The following is a 24269-nucleotide window of genomic DNA, read 5'->3' as shown; positions in this document are numbered from 1 at the left end:
AGGAACTTTTAGGAAGATACATGGCTTTGGCATTTTGAGCATTGGATCAAGGAACTAGATCTGCTTAAACAAGGGGAGGTGGAAGGATGAAAGAAGGATGGGGGTGAAACTGAGCCTCCCTATACAAACTGTACTGGGGTGTCCAAGACCACCCTTAGGTTTGGTACTTCGCCAAGAGGACTCCCAGGACTCAGCATGTAGTTGTACTCATAGGTTGTTTTTTTTTTTCTCTTTTACAGTGGAAAGATCAGCAAAAGGAAAAGGTGCGTAGGGCAGAATCCAGGGGAAACCCATTGGGATCATACAGGCTGTACTTAATTCCTGTAGCAATGATTTGTGACAATATGTGTGAAACGTCTACCAGGGAAGCTATTTAGAGACTCAGTGCCCAAGGTTTTCATTGGGGTCTGGTCATATAGGCAGCCTTTGCCAGGCATGTAGCAAAATTCCTGATTTCCAGAAGGAAAATAGGTGTTCAGCATAAACCATATTATTTGTACAGTTTAGGCAAGTAAGCCAGTCTTATCAGTTAATGGTTGGGGCCCTCCCAAAATCTGTGTTCCCAGATGCCAGACAAGGGTCAACCTTTCCAAGGACATCAGTTCAGGCCTGTTAACTCTTTTCTGCACAAAAACCATAGACCTGGGTCTTGGATGAGAGATGAATGAGGTGCGCACAGGTTTACCGAGTCTTATGTGGGTTTTGCTCTACCAGGGAAACCATGCCTGTTGTCAGGGTTTGTGCATTAATCTCCTAGGCATGAGAGGCTGTGACTAAATTCCATAGGGATTTATCATGTGGCTTCCACTGTGCTTGAAATGGCAGTTCAGGTTTCAGGTCTGCTATACATACTGCAAACTGGAACCAAAGACTAAAAGTGTGTACTGGCCTCAGGGTGATGAGGCTTTTTTCTCCCCCCCACCCCCCTTTTGGATACATACCCTTTTAGTCTTCTTACTATTTGTTTTCTCTGAAAAAAAAGTGCCACTATCTGTGGACAAAATACAAGGCCATTCTTGGAAGGAAAGAAAAATTCTTAGTGTGATACTCTCAAATCTCATCTAGGAGAAAAGCAGGAATGTAAGTTTAGAATAAGAGGTTTGGAATCAAGAATTCCTGGGTTCTTTTAAAGAATTTTGCTACTCACTTGCCAGATCATAGGGCAGTTCACTTGTTTACTCTTTGCCTGGATTAAATCCTGTTGTGAATGAATGAAATACCATTGTATATTTCACAGAGACATTATTTTAATAATGGAGGTCTTTAATGTAGGGCTTTTATGAAAAAATGAAGTATTATTTACTTATATATTATTTATTTGATTATGTTATTTAGATCAGTGGTTATGGGCCAGCAAGTGTATGGGGCTATTAAAGTTAAAGCTGAAGGTCAGTAGGAAATGTCAGTCCATTCTATGGTCACTGGTAATACTAACCTTATGAGTGGTCTTGAAAATGGGTGTCATTGGCCAGGCATGGCAGTGTGGTTGGAACCACATAAAGTTGTCATTGCTCCCAGCAAAGTAAGTTTAAAGGCATGTTAACAGTGGGTCTTTTAAAATGACTCAATATGGTTAAAGAGTTTTGGTGAACATGGAAATAATCTCACAGTAATATGTCCATCTCTTTTTTTCTATGATCAGTATCCCTAAAATGCTAGCTAGTTTCAACAAAATTGTGGTCCAAGTAGAAAATGCTGATTTTAGCAAAAGCCTAGTTAAAAAGTGTGGCTTGGCGCATGAGCTTAACAAGAAAAAGCTGGCTCTTGAATTTTGGCACAGTGCAACCTGTTCCATACTAGGCAAATGAATAGGCTTAGTTTGGTACCAATTCTTTTCTCCTTACTCTTCAGAAGTGAAGGAATTGCAAATATTGCTCTTTGGGGGTGCTCTCGTGGGACTGTATGAGGGTCTTTTGAGTTTTTAGAAACCTAAAGAATGATAAGGACAAGAGAATCCCTCATTTCAGCATTTCTTGATATTGTAGCTAATAACTATGAAGGAACCTCTCTGGGAGAAAAATGTGAAATGAAGATGACTTAGCAGTTAAGACACTGAGATTTTACATAACAAGTAAATGAAGGGCTAATTAACATCGTGGTATGTTCAGACAAAATGAAGTACTCATTTGCATTTGGGTTACTATGTAATAATGAACACTGCTCAAGAGGATTTATATTTCAATAGGATTTGTACTAAATTTTATAAAAATAAATAACTTTTTATTAACTCAGAGTCTGCCTTTATATCTTTGTTGTATTTTTGCTAAGAGGTTAAAAAAAACAAAAACCCCAGTCTTTTGGCCTGTAGAAATCTTACCCTGTGTTTATATTTATCAGTGAAATACCTCTTACTTGTTCCTTATAATCAACCATTCCTAATATTCTTTGCTTTTGGGAGAGGCAATCTACATACAATAAAAAGTGTGCCAAAGAGAGAGAAACAACTTAATTTCTTTCTTATTTTGCCCTGTTTGGGAAGTTGCCTTGAAAATGATGTTGAGTAGGCTCTATAGGACTTTCGGCTTTCTTCAGAACTGTACATCCAATGCCTAGAACAATGTTAGACACCTATTAGGTGCTCAGTAAGCATGTTGAAAGAATGGATAAAGGAATGTGAATGTGGTTTAGAATAAGCCGCCATTGGAAAACCTCAAAGAGCATGTACAGTGGATTAGGTCACCACTGTCATTTTTCTAGGTAAAGGACTAATGACCCTGAGGTGTGTGTTGTGACCCTTCTGAAGGCATACAGATGGAGGCTTTAGAATAATCTAGAGCTACCAACACCTGTAAATAAGCTTTCAGGGACATTTTTACCATTAGAGCTTTGTGGTTGAATAGAGATTTTCATCATTAAAAAACAGTTCAGGAATGAATAACGACTGGCTTAATTAAGTCCTTTGCTTACCATCTTCTGAAACTTTCCCACAACAAATGCCTTCTTTGCTCAAAGCTAGAACTTTGGATCTGTTTAACTTTGGAAAGATCTTGAAAACAGTCTGCCAAGAGGTTTTGTATGCAAGGAAGAAAAGGTGAATCAGGAAATTTCCCAGTTTGTTTTATTCCTGAAGCTCAAGTAGGGAAGCATTCTTGAAGGGAAGAGAGGAACTCATTTTTAAAATGCACAGTTGATGAGTCATTAGGTCCAATTAACTTGATACGTACACTGTAAAATTAGGATAGAGCAAAAATGATATTTAGGACGTTTAAGAAAGATATAAATTTGAGTATAACTTTTGCATTTTGGTCATTGTGTATAGATGGATGGAACTCTTTCTGGTTATATGAGGTCTGACAGTTAAGTTCCCAAACTTGTTGCAACGATGTTGCTAACCTCTTTTGGTATCAGAGGGATTATTCATTATGAATTTGTACCAACTGGATAGTTAACCAAGTTTACTATTTGGAAGTGCTGAAAAGGCCGAATGAAAAAGTTAGACGACCTGAACTTTTCACCAACAAATCATAGCTTCTGCATCACGACAATGCACCAACTCACACGGCAATATCTGTGAGGGAGTTTTTAGCCAGTAAACAAATAACTGTATTGGAACACCCTCCCTACTTACCTGATCTGGCTCCAGTGACTTCTTTCTTTACCCAGAGATAAAGGAAATATTGAAAGGAAGACATTTTGATGACATTCAGGACATCAAGGGTAATACGACGACAGTTCTGATGGCCATTCCAGAAAAAGAATTCCAAAATTGCTTTGAAAGGTGGACTAGGCACTGGCATGGGTGCATAACTTCCTAAGGGGAGTACTTCGAAGATGACTGTAGTGATATTCAGCAATGAAGTATGTAGCACTTTGTCTAGGATGAGTTCGCGCACTTAATTGTCATACCTTGTATGTAGAAAATTCGCAATTTAGTTTTCAGGATAGAATTGTCATGCCAGGGTACACCAGCAGGTGGCAATGTGTCCTGGTCTGATCATCAGGAAAGTGGCTTAGAACCCTCCTAATCTGCTTCTATTCTTTCCCAAAATAAACATTACAAAATTAGCTGTCTGTGCCCTGAACTTAAAAAAAAATAAAAAAAAATCAAGCGATAAAGAGTTTTCTTTGGCCTCTGTTTATCTTTTCCTTTTTTTACCCGTCTAACGTCAGTCTTAGCTCATACATCTATTCAGGGATAATGATCATTTCATGACCTGTTGGGGATTGACTTTTTAGAAACAGCATTGTTAAGAAGTAATTGTTTCCCCTCTCCACACCCACTGTTTACTAGATTTACATGGCCATTGATTTCCACAAAAAGGTTGAGGTCCTGTGCCCATCAGTACAGGTTTAATAGCAAAAGTCTGAAAGCATTTGGATAAAAGGATAGTCATTTCAGATGTTAGCAGGTGGAATTAAGGAATATGTTGTATGTGGTATTTAAATCACTACAATACCTAATTATGCAATCAAAAAACTAGATGGATATCTAACTCTACCCACTAGGGGAAAAATAAAAGGAATAATTTGGGGAACTCTTCAAAGAACCGTATCACTATCTACTTGATAAATATACTTTCTTTTCTACTCCCATTTCTTTCCACAGCAAGGTTAAGTCGCTGTGGAAAGCACCATGCTTTCCCAATTTGGCAAATAATGCATTTCATTTTGCCGAAGCAGAAGCAGTATTTTTACCAGGAAATCCTTACTCCAATTCCCAACCTTCTTTCTCCTCAGCCCTTCACACATCACTCACTCCTCCAACCCTCCTGGGGAAGGACGTGGGCGCCCAGGCCCTCGTCAGGAAATGAGGGCAGCTGGTGCCCCAGGTGAGCCGGCAAAGGCCAAAACCTCTTTACTGGGGTTTCCTTCGGGCACTTCGACTTCAAGTCGCTTCCAAGGGTTAAATGCACTCTGTACGTGTTACAGTAACGAGGAAAGTAAGGAGAACAAGTACATTCCCTTAAGGAATAAAAGTTTTTAGGACAAGAGGGCGGGTAATTTCCAAAGAGCCTCTCATCCTGCAATTCTCAGTACTTGGGAGAGTGCTCTTTGACGATCTCCGGTTAAAATAAAGCTAGACTCCAAAGTACAGGTCTCCAGCATTACCAGGGGCCTGGGGTCGACGGTGGGCTGGTGGGAGGGGCTCGTGGGCCGGACGATTCCCACCTCCCTCCGCACCCCGAGAACTTTTTCGCTCCCCCAAACAAGACTCCGGCGGAGGCGTCCGCGCCAGCGGGAGCCGCAGTGCAACCAAGACGCGGAGGCCCGGAGCGGCGGAGGGATCCCGGGCGAGGCGAGGCGGATCCCCAAAGTCAGAGCGGAGGAGGCCAAAAAAAGTAGGCGGGGGAGGGGATGAACTCGCTCTTACTGGACGCGGGTGAGAAGACAGAACCGGAACCGGAACCTTTGCACGCGCCGGCAACCGCCTCTTCGATTACCCACCCTTTCCCCCCGCCCCCACCGCTGCCGGAGGCCTCCACCGCCCAACGCGCGGGCTCCCGGGAGCGCCCTGGGATCTGGTGAGCTGGACCGGCTCCGCGAGTCACCGCTGCCGGCACCGCCCGCGGCTGGTGCTTCCAGGCCGGACTGGACGGGAACCTCCCGTCTCTCGCGGGAATCGCCCCCTACCGGCTCGACGGGGAAGAACCGCCGCCTCTGCAGACAGCGGAAGAGTCCGGGCCTCCGAGGGATGGGGAACAGCCCGCGGCATTGAGAGGCCAGGTTCCTGTCACTTCTGGCTGCGGGACTCTCAATCCTCCGCACTCCTGCTCGGCCTAGCTCCCAGAACCTGGTGGGGGCGGCGAGGAAGACGAGAGGGGTCTCCGGGCCCGGGGACATGGAGCCGCGAGTGCCTGGCGCGGAACGGCCCGAGACGCGGCAGAGGCTGCGGCCACAGGCGGCCGGCGGCCCCAGATAGACGAGAGGGCCCGGCTCTGCGGCGGCGGGGACTTGCAGGCCCCGGACACTTCGTAGGAGGATCCGACAGCCAGTCCCGAGCTGATCCCGCCTTACCCCTGGAGGGATTCCCGGGCCACCTTCCCTACGGCTCGCCGACTTCCCTCCGTGACGAAGTTTTCTCCCTGTGTTTTCTCTAGGATTGGTCTCTAGCTCTAGAAACTTGCCTTCTGGCAGGCTTTCTAGGTTTGTTTTGGGAGATAACTTGTTTTGCTCCAAGCCACATCCCCCTTTCTTGACCTTTTCCAGTCGGACGTGCTAGATGACTGAATGGAGTTTTGAGTTGGACTTTTTTGTCCCTTACGGAGTCGGGCCTGATACCACAGCAGTGGGGGTGGGGTGTAGGTATTACTGTAAAATGCAAGTTGGATAAAAGAAGATTTCTCGCCAAGGGCCCCAATGAGTGGCACACAGTCAACTATCACCGACAGGTTTGTATGAAGCTCCCCTTGGATTTGGCCCAACCTAGCAAGAGTCAGTGATTGCCTTTGACTAAGTGCAGTTGACAGGCAAAGGAGAGAGAGAGAGCGTTGTTTAGGAGCTTTACAATTAGTTTGGGATTGCTGCCAATTTACTTGCTTTATTGAATTTGAAAATGTAGTGTTTTTCTGGAGAGAAACTTCACTTCAGGTTCTCAGAAAAGAGGTAGGTAAAACCGTGATGTGGTTTTCTGTCTGTAGTATGGGTTAGGACTCTACTTGTCTTGGAACCAGAGGTAGGTCATTTTGGGTGAAGGTCGGTGCCCGACTTTGGCTGGGTATTGGTGCATCATCAGTTTAGCTTTACTCCTGTAGTTCTCTAGGGATTTCTGTTTGTGAACTTCACTCTGAGGCTGCTGTATGATGATATATGAACTTGATCTCTTTTAAGTATTGACGTGCATAGTGTTTATTATTTAATAATTTTCCAGAATGTTGAAGTTACCAGTAAATCACGGGCTCTTGCCAGGCGCAATATGAAGAAGCTTAAAGAAAGGGGGAGAAATCATGGGACTTGATTTTAATTATTGCATTTTCAGTATTTCATCGTGCAGAAACATATTTAAGGGATGCAAACCCGAAGCGAATCATACATATAATAGTACAAGCATGGCAGGTGGATTTGTTGAATTCTGTAAGTCCTTTGTAGTACTTACCTATTTTGCCTAGTGGTGGTTAGTGAATTGAGCTAGGCTCTTTGTGATTTAAGAGGAATTCTCTTGTTCTTAAAAATTATTCTTCTGAATTTTTAGATTAAGTGATAAAAACATATTAATTCTTTTACTACATTTTTTTCTCAATTTAGTTATGACATTGTGTCCTTGTCCCAGATTTCTGCTTGTTTTTTTGTTTGTTTTTGCTTTTTAGTCATCCTTTAAACTATTATCATTTAAAAAAAATCAAATAACTGAATTGGGGGGCAAAGAAAGCGTTTTGATGAAAAGTGCAACAATAGTGCTTCTGCAGAAAATAATTGAATTTTCTAATAAGTTTCACCTAATTGTAAGACTCATTTGTTGACTTTAAAAGGGTCAAATTCCATTATCATACCATAACAGCAACTCCAGAAACAGAACTTCCTCTTCCTGTTGATGCTCTCCAGTGTCACCTAATGTGAATGTTTACTTAAAAGATACCATTAAATATTTAAACTATTTATATTTATTTGAATATTTTAAAAAATATGTGTTGGTTTTCAGTGAAATAATTTTCAACTTTTTTTACGCTTAACATGAGTAGTAACAATGCTTATCTTGATTTTTTTCTAGTTGTCTTCATTCCTTTTCCTTTCAGGGTGTTTTGCTTCTGAGAAATCACTTTCACGGGTGTGTGGGTAATTGTTATCCGTGTTCATTCAGTTCTCTTCCACTCTGTTGAGCCTGTAAACAATATGTCTTATTAGGAACTGATGTAATGTTGGTAGTTTTCATTTTGGTAATAGGGGTGTTCAATTTTGTAGAAACAGAACTTAGGTTTGTTTGGTTTCGTGCACCAACTCATTGTGCACGAAAATCACCTACAAGCCCCCAAGTAATGACCTTTCTTCCTCATTGCATCTCAAAGATTTTCTTCCTCTTTCCATTATCTTGGAAATAAAATCTTGGGATTTGTGTCCTCTTTATAACTTGGGTGAGATATAAACATACAATAAGCATGCACTTAATGAATGCCTGTTCTTTGCCAGGCACTGTGCTTGGTTCCAAGGATTAAAAGATTAGGAATCTAAGATGAATCTGCAAATTGGTTTGGGTATTAATATCCTAGAATTGGTTCAGGTGCTGCCTGATTTTATATATTTTTTAAAAGAAAAAACAACCTTTAACAGGCACTGCTGAGACATTATGGATACCTGTTTCTTAGAAATTTACTAACAGTTTTTATTTTTTTTTAAAAATAAGAATTGTTCTTATGTGGCCGTTACCTTTTTTTAAACAGGAGAGTTGTCCCTGATTTAAGTATACAAGTATGTTGGGGTGAAATACTGTTTTAGTATTACTGCTGTGTCAGCGTGCCTTAACAAACTTGAGTAGTTCCTAGCTTCTCAGCTCTGCCTACCTCGTCCTCTTTTCTCACTAACTCCAATGTACTGTAGGTATATCTTGCTGATTCTAGAGCTGTTGGCAAATTTACAGTGTCAGTGTAGCTTTTTAAAGATCCTTTCAAGTTTGAAGTACTGTATGTGGTCTGGCTTTGTTTTGTAGAGTGTGCATATCCACCAGGCTAGCTGTATTAATTAGTTCTTTCATTGTGGTGCTTCTGACTACAGAGTCTGTCTCTCCTTAGCTGAAATCAAACTGGATCGTTTTGGGCGTTGTTGTTTTGCAGTTTGTGGCTTGTGGCCGGACACATGGCTGAACAAGATAAGAAAGTTTCATTTTTGTGTTAGGGACTTCTGGGACTGGGATGGAATTCAGCTATGTTTAGGCTCTGATTGGTCACTTTGGATACTCAGAACTCTGTTACATCCTGTTATTATTTTGCAGTTAAATTAACACATTTACTCTCTTTTCTTCCTCTTCATCTTCTACTCCCCAAACCTCCCACCCCCTTTTTAAAAGACATAGCCATCAATTTAAAACCCAAACTATGTTCATAGTAGCTATTGTTTTTATGTAGTACGTCTGAACAGCTTAAAAAAAAAAAATCTAAGCAACTTATGAATAACTTCCAGTCTCTTGCTTTGTAACTTCTGTGACCTGGAGAGTATAGTTTTCAACTTTTAGAATCAGCATTTAAAAATGGGTAGAAATATCTGATTGATGCTTTTCAGTTTGCATTGATCACCACATTCAGTCCTAAAATATATCTTAATTGTTTCCAATCTTCCAAGATGTCTTTTTTGTCCCTGAGAACTTAGGGGAATCTATGGCAATTGGAATTACTTCTGAGAAGTAGAAGAGAATGACTGGACTCAGTAAATGATTTCAGGCTAGATTCTAGAACAACGAATTTTCAGGGACAGTGTAGGTAGCATTTTGTTGCAAGGGTCTTCCTTGAAAGAAATGGACTTTTTTCTAGAACTTAACAGATTTTCTTGTTTTGATTTATACATAAACAAAGGTTTTTGATGTATTGGTATTTTCTTAGCACAGCTTTAAGCTTGTTTAAGTAAACTTTAAAAGTGAATGTGGAAATGTGTGACTTATTATGCGTATAGCCAGTAGTTAGCATTTTCATTCATGATACTTTTTCTGCCAACATTGCCATACAATGCTTTTGATTAAAAAACAAAATGAAAAACTCCTGTATGTGTGCTATTTTCAAGTTTGCTTAAATCATCTACAAGGTGAAATTATTTGTAATATTTACTTGTAAAGTCAGTCATTTGATAAATACAAAATTGAAATCGGAAATCAGTATCACAGTTGTCTTCTAGATCAGTATGAAATCCTGATTCATACAGGTATGCAAAAGTACATTCATTTATTCAGTTTTACATAAGAAAAATGCATAGTCTGAAGTAAATTTGTCGAAAAATACAGAGGTGTGGTCTTCTTGATAAGTGGCACATTTATAAGACGTTCATATTTATTCAATGGGATGAAAGAGAAGCTTTATTTGAATCAATGTAAAAATATGTTAACCTGGCAATACCGCTTAAAACTTTGGTGGTTTCCAATTGTTAAAATGTAGTATAGAACATTGAATTCACATGTAGGATTTTTTTAAAACTAAGTTTGAATTTTCAGTTTAAAAAATGAAATTTGTGGCACACATTGATGGAACCCATAAATGGTGGATTATACATATTTTTCTGTGGAGCTTTGTAATTTGAAGGAAAACAGTTGGAAAATCTTGCATAAACACATGTGGTTGCCTCTTCTAAAAGCCATTTAGAAAAGGGTATGACTTGCCTATCAAGCTGATACATACCTCACAGAAACAGCAGGATATTTTAATGGTTTTTCAGGAGGTAATTGGAGGCACTCTTTTACATTATGGTTGTCTGACAAAGTTACTAGAAACGTTTCTTGTATAATTTCTTATCTCCTAGAAATTGACCATGCCACATTTTAGGGAGCTGGGAGTTTAACTTAATGTGGCCTCAGGTGTTAAAACTTGGCTTTGATGATGTTTTAAAGTTTCATTTCCCTTTTGATAATTAAGTCTTCAAAATGGTGACATTTAAACTGAAATTTTAAAATCCTCAAAATTATAAATATTTTGTCTCCTTTTAAGTAAAATACCCTCATGTATATACTGGTGATATCCTATGGTAGTGTAATTCTTTAGCATTTACAGTGTTTTCGACTCAGCATCGGGCAGATCATCATTTACACTTTAGGCAACTCATAGAGTTTAAGTCAAGTTTATAAAACTGGAAAGAACAGACCCAAGATTTTAACCTAGATTTTCTGGCTCTCAGGTTTCCTAGTTTTTCACTTTAAATTGTTGTCTTTCTCTCTATATTGTTTTTTTCTGTCCTACTTTCCTTAAGTAACTTTCCAATCTGAGCAGGTCAGAGTGGGATATTTGCTCTTACAGGATGCTTTCTAGTACCTTATCCATTCTAATTTTAAGCATCTCTAGAGTAGATAGAGACTCATCATTTTCTCAGGAAACTGAACAAAAATGTGGTAGATCTTGTAGTCAGGAAGTTTTCCTGAGCTTTAGCTCAAAATATTAAATTGTCTTGTTTCTTTGATATATTTGCTGTACAAGGCTAAATAATGCTCTCCCCCCATTTTCTGTCTATGACTCTAAATGGTCCACCACCCTTCCCCTCCCCCAACCCTTATTCTTTCATTAACCAAGTTGTACATTTTCTGTTGATTCATTGTCTAAAAAATCATTCTTTTCATTTTAATATTTTATTAGCTTTTCCTGGGTTGCTCTCCTAATACAAAATGTTTTTTTCCTGTAGATGCTCTTCTAGTACAAAATGTTGATTCTCTGTATTTTATCTTTATCCATATTCTAGAACAACAAATTCCAAGTTTAGTTTTATTGTAATTCACAGGGTCTTCAGTTTTCTCCAAGCATAGCCCAAAATTACAAGTAAAAGGATTCTCAAGATCATTTTAATTTCCTTTTATCTTAGTTTTTAGAAAGGATGTGGGAGATGTCACAATCAAATTTATACAAACAGCATAATTACCAAATTGACTAATTAAGCAGTTATGTTATAAAAGTCTTCTTTTACAAAGTAATTCTTTCAAATATGAGTGCCCCTAATGTAACAAGTATTATCAATTATGTGACAAAAGCGTAGCAAACAGAAATAATAAGTGTCAGAGGCCATCCTTGGTTGAAAATCAATCAAAGAAAGATGAAACATCTCTGATTTTAACAAGTAAATGAAGAGATGTAATTTTAGCTTTAGAGTAAGTATCTGTTGCAGTGTGGTGAGATACATCTGGAGGTTGTTACTTTTTTTTCTTTTTGGCCGTGGTTTTTCAGTGTTACCTTAAGTTATATGACATTTTCCCCCGTTTTGTTTGTTTTACCTTATTTTTTTGTTATTCCGTTTGTTTTACCTTATTTTTTTGTTATTCCGACATATTAGTGGAAAGAAATAGACTTGCAATGCTTAGCAGTATTTTTCCAGTAAAGTGCACTACTGTTAAAATTGAAATAATATTTTACTTTCTTGCTACTGAATGTACAAGATTGTTACTAATAGACAAATACAGAAGGAAGAAGTCCGTATTTAAATTATAAAATATATAATATTATAGGAATCGTGAATTTTAGATCTATTTAATTGATACTAACTTAATTTAAAATTATTTAATTAGATGTCTTCGTAGTTTTGTATTTTGCTAGTGATTGCTTCTTTAAAGTTTAGAATTTTGGGGGACATGCCAAATTTAGGGCATTTTACTTTTTTTCAACTTAGAATATCTAGAGTACCAAGATAGCTGTAGATGAAAGGAATATGTAAAACAGCTTCTAACTTATGTTAGCTTCTAACATGGCTTCTAAGAAAAGCCCATGAAGCTAAGTGCCTAAAATAATTTTCAGCTGTTTGCTTCTGTAGAGGTACTACATACATGATGATGCTGAAGTTAAGAGGCCTTGTCGAAATTGCATAAGCATATGTTACTGACTTAATAAAAGGAGAAATACACTAAGTTTACCTTGTTGAATTAACATTCACCAGTGCATCTGACAGTTTAGATTAATACCAAAACAAAATCTTTTACTGATTTAAATGCTATATTTTGGCTTTTAAGATCATAGTCACATGACAGGTCTGGGTGACTTCCCAGTTTGAGAGATATGCAAATCTAATGGCCAGTGAAAAATTAGATTTCCTGTCTTGGGATTGTGAGTACTAATTCATGAAGAAACTGGAAATATATAAGAAAATCTGGTTTAGTTAATGCTTACAATTACCTACTTGTCACACTGCTTTTTCTTTTGATGTTGTAAAGCCTATTGTCATTTAAAGGTATTTCTCTGAGACTTCAGTTTTGGTTAAATTTTATATTAAAATGCTGATTTTATGCTCACACACAAGACATCAAAGAGGATTTTGTAGTTCTGTGGATTCAGAAAGTGTAGATTATTCTATTGTTGAAAAACTGGAGACTTCATTGGCGGAGAAATTCTGTGTGAAATTGATCATGTAATGCAGAAGGTGGCTAATCTTGCTCAGAAGAGTAACAAGTCCCCAAAATACACTTAAAAACATATAGGAAATCTTGTGAAGGTTCTTAGACATATGCTTCCATAGATTTTAGATATCTGCCTGTGTTCCAGACACAAGCTGATATGTTGTGGTTTGCCCCATACAGTTTCTGTGGTTTTCTCAGGAAGTGGTTCTTGTGGGTGAAGGTCTGATCTGTCTAGAGATTGTTGGTGGCACATGCATTGTCAGCTTATTTCCTGTTTTATTGGCTGTTTGGGCAAGATTTCAGAGCAAGTACTGCTGAAGAGGTGTTTGAATATTTTGTAGAAAGATAGATGACTATAATGTTGTATAATATATATTTCTCAGGTGATACGAGCGTTAATGTTTATAAAGTGCTTTGAGATGCTAGTCTGAAAAGTACAGATATGTTTCTAATCATATTTGCAAGATACTGCTATGTTAAAATATTGCTCAAATTTAAGTAAAATATGTTCGTGTAGTAAAGTCTTAACTCTACGGTGCTTGACTTCTATAGTCATTCAAGTGTTTAATCACTGCAAGAGTCATGGTTAGAATTTTTTCCTTTTTTCTTCTAATGTTTCTTTATAATTTTACCCTACGTAGGCTGACTTAGTAGAGTAGATACCTTGTCTGTAGTAGTACTAGTTAAACTGAGCCTTATTCACAAAACTTAACATCTAGAGCAAGCTTCTTCACCAGTTTAACAGGCATACTAAAATAATGTAATTGAGAGAATTTTCTTTGAGATCAATAGCTGTACCACCCATGTACAAAACCCTATATTTGCTTTGCTGAAACCTGAAGATGAATAAACTCATAGAATTGCATATGTCATACTCTTTTTTATGTCCCTTTAAAAAATTAACAATGAATGTTTTTGGGGAAGAGGCTTTTTTAAAGCTAAATTGTCAACTAATTTTTGAGTTCCTCAAGGGAAGCAGGATAATTCTTAATCACTTTTAAGTAATTATTATTTGCTTTATTATATTTTTATTTTTTAATACTAAAACCATAAGAAAAAGAGTAACCAAAATTACCCAGCAACCTAGATGATGATGTTCAGGTTAAGAATAATACACAAGAAAATTCAAATAATATATAATGGTATAAATAAGGTCTCTTTCTGATCTTATCCCTATCCCTACACATCCACTGGTCCTCAAACTGTCTACTCAGAGGTAACCATAGTTAAAAAAAAAATTGTACCTTCTAAAACATTCTTATAAATAGACCAGCCTATTTTAATATTCTCTGTACCTATCCCATGGTAGGTATATATCAGCTTTTGCTAGATTATGCTACCTTCAAATTTCAGTGGCTCACAAAACTGGTTTATTTCAGCTGTGGATTGGCTGCAGCATTTTTGGAATCCTGGCTGAACCAGCAGCCCCTGTTTAGGATATGCCATTATTGAGGCAGAGGGAAAGCGCAGGAAAACTAATGCAAATATGCGATGACTCTTAAAGCTTCTACTCAGTCATGGTATATGTTACATCAGCTCACACATGTCGTTGGCCAAAGTAGGTTGTATATAGTCAAGCTCATTGTCAGTGGTCCGGGGACGTATAGTCCTCCCATAAGTGGTATTGAAAGTCACATGATAATGGGTTAGGCTGTAAAATCCTCTTAAGGAAATAAAGGGAGTGAATAATTAGGAGTAATAATATAGCCTACCACGGGAAGTGCTCAATAAATGCTTGCTAAATGGGTTGTTTTAAATCTGTGAGGTTTTTTTTTTTTAATGGAATATTTCAAGCATATATAAAAGTACAGAGAATATGTATGATGAACCCCTATGTTCCCATCATAAGCTTTAGTAATTATCATTTCATGGACAATATTGGTTTATCTGTTTCCTTGCTGTACTTCTCCACTGAATTATCTTGAAGCAGTTTCTGGATATCATAATTTTACCCATAAATATTTCACTGTCTCTGAAAGGTAAGGTGTGAAAGTACGACTTCTTTTAGTAAAGTCTTACTGTCTAACACTTTGAGGTAATGGCACTATGGACTGATAGGTGTCAAGTAGGAGAGGATGTTCATGGAGTGTACCTAGAATTTGACAGCCAGCCAGAAACTTGTTTCATTTTGAGTCTTTTCAGAGGAGGCTTACAGCAGAATGTCATTTATTTTTCCAGCATCTCCTTTTCTCGTGTGTGTGAGAGTGTGTGTGTGAGTGTGTGTGTGAGTGTGTGTGTGTGTGTGTGTGTGTGTGTGAGTGTGTGTGTAGAAGCAGGTAATGAGCCTCTGGAAAAAAATAGTATTGCAACATTTGATTTGCAGGAGGTTTCATTTCTCACTGAGCCTCTTGAAATGATGCCATTTGAAAGGAATCCCAGCCCTTAATGGCTCTAAGTCTTCTGGGAGTTCCCAGTCAGTGATGTTATTGACTGGAGAAGAACATCAGAATCATTTGTGAAAATCCTGTATTCACCTATGCTATTTGCTGTGCATAGAGAGGCTCTATCAAATCTTTGAGGAGATCCCTAGGATGATATAAAAGTAAGAAAATGAGTCTGTCTAATTTTAGATTAGAAATAATTGAAACCACTTTTCAGATGCTCAGGTTAGTTCATTAAAGCCTCCATTTTGACACCAGACTTCACAGATTTTATTAGCATACAGTATAATACAGTAAGTTTATTTTCCATTTCGATGGTTATAGGGAGTAATATGCATTTCATTATGGATGTAGGAACATCAGTTTCACAGAACATTCTTTGGGGAGGAAGGTGTTACGTAATCAACAGTGGGAAGCAAATTAAACAGAATAATCCCTTCTTCAGAGATTGTAGATTGGTAGGAGACAATGAGGTGATCAAAGGGGATTTATACAGGCTGGTGAATAAATAAATTATTGTATATAACATGACAATAATTTGATAGCATGCTACAATCTAATTTTGTTTTCTTAACTGGCTTCTTTCACTGTGTATAGAGGCACTAAAATAGTCTTTCTAGATATCCGCATAGTTTTAATTTTCTTAAGTTGTGTTGTTAACCTCATTCAGAATCCATTGAAATGGACTCATTTCAGAATCCATTGAACTGCAGTAGAAAAAATGGCTGTAATTGGCTTTGTAAATAAAATTTTTACTTAATTTGAGTTTTTCTTGGCATTCAATTGATTTAGGCTTTAGTTGCTTGGAACAATTTAGGCTGTTTAAAATGTAAATAATTATTTTTCCATGGAGTGTAACTTTGTGACTTGCCGTTGTTCATGTTATTTTTCTGTTGTATCACGATTGAAAAAAATGTTCTTTTTCAGAAATAATAGTTTGTCAGAATAATATGCTTGTATTTTGTTTAGTTGCATTTGTTAATTGCACAATTTGGAGAAAGGTTTGTGGTTTCTAGTTACTCTATTTACCCAGAAGCTCTACATGATCAGAATTCTCAAGACAGTATTTAAAGGTAAATTGGGTGTGTTTCCTGGATGTGAATAGTTAAAAAAACAAAAGAAGCTTCCACCATGCACTTACTGCTTAATGGGATACAAGGTACAATTCTGTTTCCAAAAATAGGAATTAAGTAAAATATTATATGGATAAACATTAGTAATTATATTTTCACTCTCCTGGAAAAATTCATTTTGAGACTATTCTCTTTGTCAGAGATTTTTAAAAACAGCTTTTAAAGGAAAGGTTATTTCAGCTCTTAATTTTATATATTTTTATTTTTTAGCCTTTGTAAGGGAGGAGTAGTGGAAAGGAACTGAATGAGGATGATGTAAAGAAAAGAGTCTGGGTTTTGTTGTGTCAGACTTGCTCAGTTCCTTACTACCTGAGAGTCCATAGGCAGATTTACCTTTCTGAACAACAGTTTAGTTTTCGCATCTGTAAAAATGGGAATAATAATACTTACTTTGCACAGTTGTTGTGAACATTAAATGAGAATGTGTTTAAATACGTAGCACATAAGAGGTCAGTAAATTATAGTAGCTGTTATTGTTTAAACCTCAGAAATTGGTTTTCCAAAAGCTTTGATCTATGCATGTGAAATGATTTTGAATTCATATGTACTTGCTGCTGCTGTGACTGTTTTTTTCCTTGTGATAATATTCCTTAGCCTTTATATCTCAATTATAAGCTGTTTTTAGAATTAATATACATTTGGAAGTGACGCATACACTTAAGAGAGGCAGTTATTTCAATTCAGACTGTGAAACAATAGCATCTCTAGTTGCAGAATTGGTAAGATTTTCAGGATTAGCAATCAACTTTTAAATCTGCCTTCAATCACTCAGAATTTGTCCAGTTCTGTCTTACAACATTAGTTCATTTTTTAATTCACTTATTCAGTAAATATTAAATGTCTGTTCTGTGTAGGTTGTTGTGTTGGCAAAGTTATTTTGAGCTCTTGCTATCTGCTGATTTATATTTAAGAATTAAGAAATTTTCCTGTAAGAGTGATATTCATTGATTAGGGCTGAAGATTAAGGTGAGAAGTCATGTGTATTTTGGGTAAAGAGTGGTATGAAATCATAATTAATGATTAAATTTATCTTCTTTTTCAAATTAAAAGAAATGAATGTTACTTCCTATCACATACGAGTACTATTCTTTTTTGTGTTCTTTTTTCTTTTCATTATATTTTGGTGAGTTACCTAAACTGAAATGGAAAGGATGTGATGTAAGTTGAAATTTAAGAAACTTTAGATGTTTGTTGCTTTTGAATAGAAGAAATCGCATTTTGTTGATTAGGCATTGCGTTAGTCACTACTTGAAGGGGAACCTCTGTACTCATTAGCTACCTTTTTGAAGGTAGCAGTCCCTTAAACCAATTTGTGCATCCAGTGATGAATACAGTGATGCTTTGATCAGAGGAGGATTCTGGAAACTACAGTAGTTTGATTAGCAGGATAGTGCTTAAATCATGATAACTTGTTGCTCTAATATTGTGTATTTCAGAAAGGTGGCAAGATGAATGTAGCTGAAAATTATCATTTTAAAATAGATGAAACTTCATAAGATGAAGAAATTTAGAATGAGATAAAGGACTTTATATTTACCGAGTGCATACTACAGTGCTGGGCACTGTCCTAAGTACTTACTGTGCGTTATCTTTTTAAATCTCAGCTGTGTAAGTTAAATATTGTTGACCCTATTTTAAAACAGAAAAATCAAGCTTTAAAACATTCACTAACTTGCTCAAGATCACATAGTTTCTAAACAGAAGAGTTGGAATTATGACCCCAGCGCCCATTTTCTTTTGGCCTCCTGGTTTTGGGCTTGTACTGAAATTGGCTCATCTGGATTAGTCAGTTGATCTTTTGAATCATTTGAATGAAACTCAGAAAGTGGATTTTGTCTTCAACAACACTATTAAAGTGTTGTCTTCACATTTTAATTTCATACCTATATATATTTTTTCTTTCTATTCATCATTTATTTACCTATTCCCTTTTCCAGATTTCTGACAAGGGATTTTGCTTCATTTCCTCCAAAAGAATGGTTACATTGTGATTTGGTTTCTTATTCATTGCTTTAGATATGTACATATCTATGTCATTTTCTGTTATAACTATTCTAAATTTCTTACAAGTTTAAGGCCCATCTAATACAGGTTTTGTGGTTTTTGATTTTTGTTTTTTGGTGCTTTAGGCAACACAAAGCAGTAAGAAAGTGACTCAGAAATTGTTATATTGAGTATGTAAGAGGAAGGAAAGGCAACAAATGAATGATTTCAATAGTAAATGACCAGGTCTTCGTGAAATATAAGTGATTTAAGCAAATTGGATTTAATTTTTTTCTTAGCAAGAGTCTGTTTGGTTAAGTGGCAATGGGCATAGCATTTTCTTTTTAAAGATTTCTTGTTATAGTAGTGATCTTCCCTTCTTTATCATTTAGTGTATGTTTTCTACCACTTAAGAAAATAAGTAATTAAGCCTTTTATTCTAGTTCTAGATTCATCTTCTGCTCCATAAAACATTGTTGCCCTTAATCTTCATTTCTTCTTTGTAAATGATTCTTTTCTGTTACTGAAATTCTGTGGTGTGAATTATTTTAGTCTAGCCACTCTTTATGCCATAGCACTGGAAAGAAAATTTGCTTAAGAGATATTTAAGTGTGTTATTTTTTAACCTAATCCTTTTAACTATAAATTGTTTTCTTGCATTTTCTTGGTAACCCCAGAGTATCTACAACAGATGCAGGCAGATAGTTGGTTTAAAAAAGAAGCCCACAGACTAAATCTTTTATTGAATAACTACTGTTTCTAGGTAGAAAAAGACTAGAGAATTATAATTTGAGAATTTTACTAGGTTTAAGATGTGCAAAGAGGCTGCAGGCAACGAGGAAATGCCCTTTGAAGCATTTTTACGGATACAGAGTCTTTATAGCCCTTAGGGAGCTCTACAGACATCCGCTATGCTGAGTTCTGGAAAGCTACTTTTTCCCATGCTTGCAGTCTCCTTGTGGGGTAAAGTTCTGTTAATTTTGTGTAAATATTTACTATATCTCATTTTAGCTGGCATTGCTTCCTCACACTATTAGCAATAAGGAAACCTTTGCTTATTCAATTTGAAAAGTTTACTATTATTGATATGACTAGTCAGGAGAATGTTCTGTTATCTTTGAGAGTTGACGAATTTAAAAAGTCAGATTGGAAATAATGAGGAAGTCAATAACCAATTCGCATTCCATAAATAATCTGGTTATTACAGAAATATTTGCCCATGTTTGTATTTCCATATTTTAAAATGAGGTTATTGCACAAACAGTATAATTCACTTCAGTCTTGTCACATCTGACAAATGAAATTATTGTCACTTTTATATATTTATTTGTATACTAGTAGTAATTTACATTCACATTTACTATACTTTTGCAACTATTTCTTCATTTAGTAGCAATAATAAACAGCTTCCATTTACTGAGCATTATTCTAGGTACTTTACAGGAATATTTAATACATACAACAATACTGTAAGGCAGATGCTATTCCCATTTTACAGGTGAGAAAAACTTAGATTCAGAGACATTCATTGACTAGTCCAGTATTCCCCCAGCTAGTACATTTCTGGAACCAGGTCTAAAATCCGGGTCTTTTGACCTGTGGTTCATTGTATTTGCTATTGCCCACAAGTTTGGGTGGCTATCATTTCTGTGAAGTTAGAATCCAAATACAGAGTATAAAGTTGAAATTAGAAGATTCAGTCAAAAAAGGTTATTTTGTTTCTTGTCTTTTAATGTAAATTACAGAAACAATTTCTAAACTGTGTTCCAGAGAACATCCAAGGCACTTTAATAGGAATGTAATTTTTTGTTTTGCCTAATTGTCTTATGAGCCCTATTTATTATCTTAGGCACTAAAGGCAAAGGGTAGAATGTAAAACGAAATTAACATGCAACCCCTAAGCTTTTACTATTAAAAGGTCCAATTTATTATTTAAAAAATGGTCCAATGTATTTTATTAATCAAAAATGTCCAAATTTTGCAATGTCATATAATTTATCCTGGAGTTATCTATCAGTATGACTTTGAGGTCTGACTGCGACAGTGTTGCTAACCTGTTCTGATATCAGAGGGATTATTGGTTATGAATTGGTACCAGCTGGACAGTTAACCAAGTTTCCTATTTGGAAGTGCTGAAAAGGCTGCGTGAAAAAGTTAGACGACCTGAACTTTTCGCCAACAATTCATGGCTCTTGCATCACGACAATGCACCGGCTCACAGCACTGTCTGTGAGGGAGGTTTTAGCCATTAAACAAATAACTGTATTAGAACACCCTCTCTACTCACCTGATCTGGCCCCTGATTACTTATTTCTTTATGTGAAGATAAAGGAAATATTGAAAGGAAGACATTTTGATGACATTCAGGACATCAAGTGTAATACAAGGCCAGCTCTGATGGCCATTCCAGAAAGAGTTCCAAAATTACTTTAAAGGTGGACTAGGCACTGGCATCGGTGCATAGCTTCCCAAGGGGAGCACTTCAAAGGTGACCGTAGTGATATTCAGCCATGAGGTGTGTAGCACTTTTTCTAGGATGAGTTCGCGAACTTAATTGTCTGCCCTTGTAGATCTTACGTCTTGATTAGAAGGATTCTACTTTCAAATTACTGTTTTTCTCGCTTACCTCCTTCTCCTTCTCCCCCATACCTTTCTGCATGTACTCTTTGCCTTCATTGTCATCACCAGGCTTCTAAACTCTATCTGACCCCATCTAGAACCTCTGCTCTTCCTCAGCCTTTTATTTATGTCTGGTTGATTCCTTTTGCTATTCCCTGACCACATAGTAGATACCCAATACACTTCCTGGATTACTTATTATTTTTCTTTAGCCTAACAAAAAAGTTATTTTAAAGATGATACCTTTCTTTTTGTCCTTTCTCATCCTTTCTTTACCTACCTAGGAGGTGGTAACACAACCATTAATCTCTCCTTCCAAAATTCATTTATTGAGTAAAAGTTATGTAGTAGGCATGTTAACATTTTATACATATTATTTTACTTAGTTCTCACAATGACTCTTTGAGGTAATGGGTTTTATTATATAATCTCCATTTTACAGGTGAAGAAACAGAAGGTTACAAATTTTAAGTAGCATGCCTATTGAGTGGTAAAACTGGGATTTTATTTAGTCTGAGTTTTTCTGACTTCCCAGACTGTACACTCAAACATTTGCTGTACTGCTAGATATAGTCAGTATAATCAGGTACTGTTTCTGCCTTTTTAGGGACTTCTAGTCTAATAGAGGGAGACAAACATGTAGGCAGTTGAATACACAGGGTATAGTGGAGATTCAAAAGAGAAGAATCAGTACTTTCTGGATAGATTAAAACAGAGGAGATGAATATTTATTTCTGTTGCATCCTGAAAGATGGGATGTAGTTACCAGACAGGTGAGGGATAGAAGAACATTTCAGGTGGGATAGCAGTATGAACAAAGGCACAGGGGTGAGATAATTCACGTTTTCTAGGCATACGTATAGTTCAGTGTGACTAGAGCATGGAGGTTGATGATGGGCACAATAATTGGTAAAGCTGCAGTAATAAGAGCCACCAGGTTATTTTTATGTTTTTAGGGTTATGTCTTCTGGATTGTGGAGAGCCACTGAAGGCCTTTAGGTAGAGGGGTAATAAGATCAGTGTTATGTTATAGAAAGATGGTTCGGTAGCAGTGTGAATAATGGATTAGTCTTGAGAAACAGTTTTAGGAGCAGAGATACCAGTAAGGAGACAATTTTTAATAATCCAGATGAAAAATGATGAAGGCCTGAACTGAAGTTATAACAATACAGTTTGTTGTATTAATTTAAAATAGAGAAGACAAACAGAGCTATTAAGAAGATATTAAGAATACCAGTAGTATGAAAATGGCAGGTGGTGAAAGTGAAGGCCTTATTGGTCTGAGAGTTTGGTGTTGGTACCATTCACTAAGGGGAATAGTCACATGGAGGAACATGAAAGGGAGTAGGCAATGTTTAGTTTTGTTATTTCTGTTTGGTTGACTGACTAGATGAAAAACGAAGAATAGAATAGAATATATAGTGAGGGACACAGTTTAAGGTACTATACAAGGTCTGACAATTAAGTTCGCAAATCCATCCTAAAAAAATGCTGCATACCTCATTGCTGAATATCACTACGTTTACCTTCCATGTCCTCCCCTTGGGAAGCTGTGCATCAACGCCAGCGCCTGGTCCACCCTTCAGAGCAATTTTGGAACTCTTTCTGGAATGGCCATCGGAGCTGTTGTCATATTACCCCCAATGTCTTGAATATCATCAAAATGTCTTCCTTTCGATATTTCCTTTATCTTTGGGTAAAGAAAGAAGTCATTAGGGGCCAGATCAGGTGAGTAGGGAGGGTGTTCTAATAAAGTTGTTTGTTTACTGGCTAAAAACTACCTCACACACAGAGCCAGGTGAGTTGGTGCATTGTCGTGATGCAAGAGCTGTGAATTGTTGGCGAAAAGTTCAGGTTGGCCAACTTTTTCACGCAGCCTTTTCAGCACTTCCAAATAGTAAACTTGGTTAACTGTCCAGTTGGAACAAATTCATAATGAATAATTCCTCTGATATCAAAAAAGATTAACAACATTGTTTTAACTCTTGATTTGAACTGACGGAACTTTCTTTGGTTGTGGAGAATTGGCTGACTTCCATTCTGCACTTTGACACTTTGTTTCAGGGTTGTATTGGTACACCCATGTTTCATCACTAGTGGTAACATGGCCCCAAACATCGTCTTGCCTCTCCAAAAGGTCTTGGCAAACTTCGACTCCCCTTTGCTTTTGTTCATCGTAGAGGTCCTTCGTGACCATTTTTACGCACACCTTTCTCACGCAAAGATTTTCAGTTAAGATTTTCCTGTTTCTCTATTGATGTTTACTTGGTCTGCTATGCTTCTCACAACCGACGATTTTGACGCAAAATTTGACGAGTATTTGCAATGTTTTTGTCAATTCTGCTCGTTACTGGCCACCCTGATCTCTCTTCATCAGAGAAACGTACTCGCCCCTCAGAAAACCGTTTAATGCGTTTGTACACTGCCATTTTCTTCATGGCATTATCCGCATAAACTTGGACAAGCATGTCCCTGATTTCACTTCCACTCTTGCCAAGTTTAACAAGAAATTTAAAGTTAGTTCATTGCTCTAATTCAAGCTCAGACATTCTCGCAATGGCACACAAAAACACACAACTATAATGAATGCCACTCAGCAAGACACTGCCACACGTTAACAGAAACACAGCTGTGAGACACCGTTATACCAAGGTTATGAAACCTTACTGAGCTGTTTGTACAGTGCTGTCAGTGTAAGCACACAGTAGCAAGTTATTGGACTTAATTGTCAGGCCTTATATTAATTATCTATTACTGTATAATACATTATTCCAAAACAATAAATAAACTTGCACTATCCGACACAGAAGCCACGAGACATGTGACTATTTAAATTTAAATTGGTAAAATACAATTGAAAAATTAACTTCTCAGGCACATTAACCACATTTAAATGTTCAGTAGCCACATGTAGCTAGTGGCTATTGTATTGGACATTGGACATAGAACATTTAATTATTGCAGAAAGTACTTCTGGACAGTCCTGCTAAACATTTATTATCTCTTTACTGTGATCAGGAATCTGGGAGCAACTTAGCTGGGTGGTTATGGTTCAGAGTTTCTAATGAGGTTGCAGCCGACATGTCTGCTGCTAAAGCACGGGCTCCTTGCTGGAGTTGGTATGGATCCGCTTCCACGGTGACTCACATGCTGGGAAAATGAGTGCTGGTTGTTGGTCGGAGGCCTCCCTTCCTCACCTGGAAGTGAGGTGGACCT

General features: G+C 37.2%; 1 protein-coding gene across 7 annotated transcripts in view; it reads left to right on the top strand.

The window, feature by feature from the left end:
• The first annotated feature begins 6159 nt into the window (after positions 1 to 6159).
• Positions 6160 to 24269, top strand: part of ARHGEF12 (Rho guanine nucleotide exchange factor 12) — a 166400-nt gene continuing 148290 nt past the window's right edge. For 5 of the 7 annotated variants that reach the window (XM_019718206.3, XM_019718207.3, XM_019718209.3 and 2 more), the window contains exon 1: positions 6172 to 6329. In XM_019718206.3, the coding sequence (XP_019573765.2) occupies positions 6298 to 6329 (32 nt within the window). In that variant the 5' untranslated portion in view covers positions 6172 to 6297. Of the gene's footprint in view, positions 6330 to 24269 lie in introns of all 7 variants that reach the window. The other 2 variants (XM_074335326.1, XM_088791407.1) reach the window with 2 other exon arrangements.

This window comes from Rhinolophus sinicus, chromosome 14 (assembly GCF_057876585.1).
Source record: "Rhinolophus sinicus isolate RSI-liver-muscle chromosome 14, RSI-T2T, whole genome shotgun sequence".
Taxonomy (NCBI): Eukaryota; Metazoa; Chordata; class Mammalia; order Chiroptera; family Rhinolophidae; genus Rhinolophus; species Rhinolophus sinicus.
The sequence above is the reverse complement of the archived record's forward strand: the minus strand, read 5'-3'. Positions and strand labels throughout refer to the sequence as shown.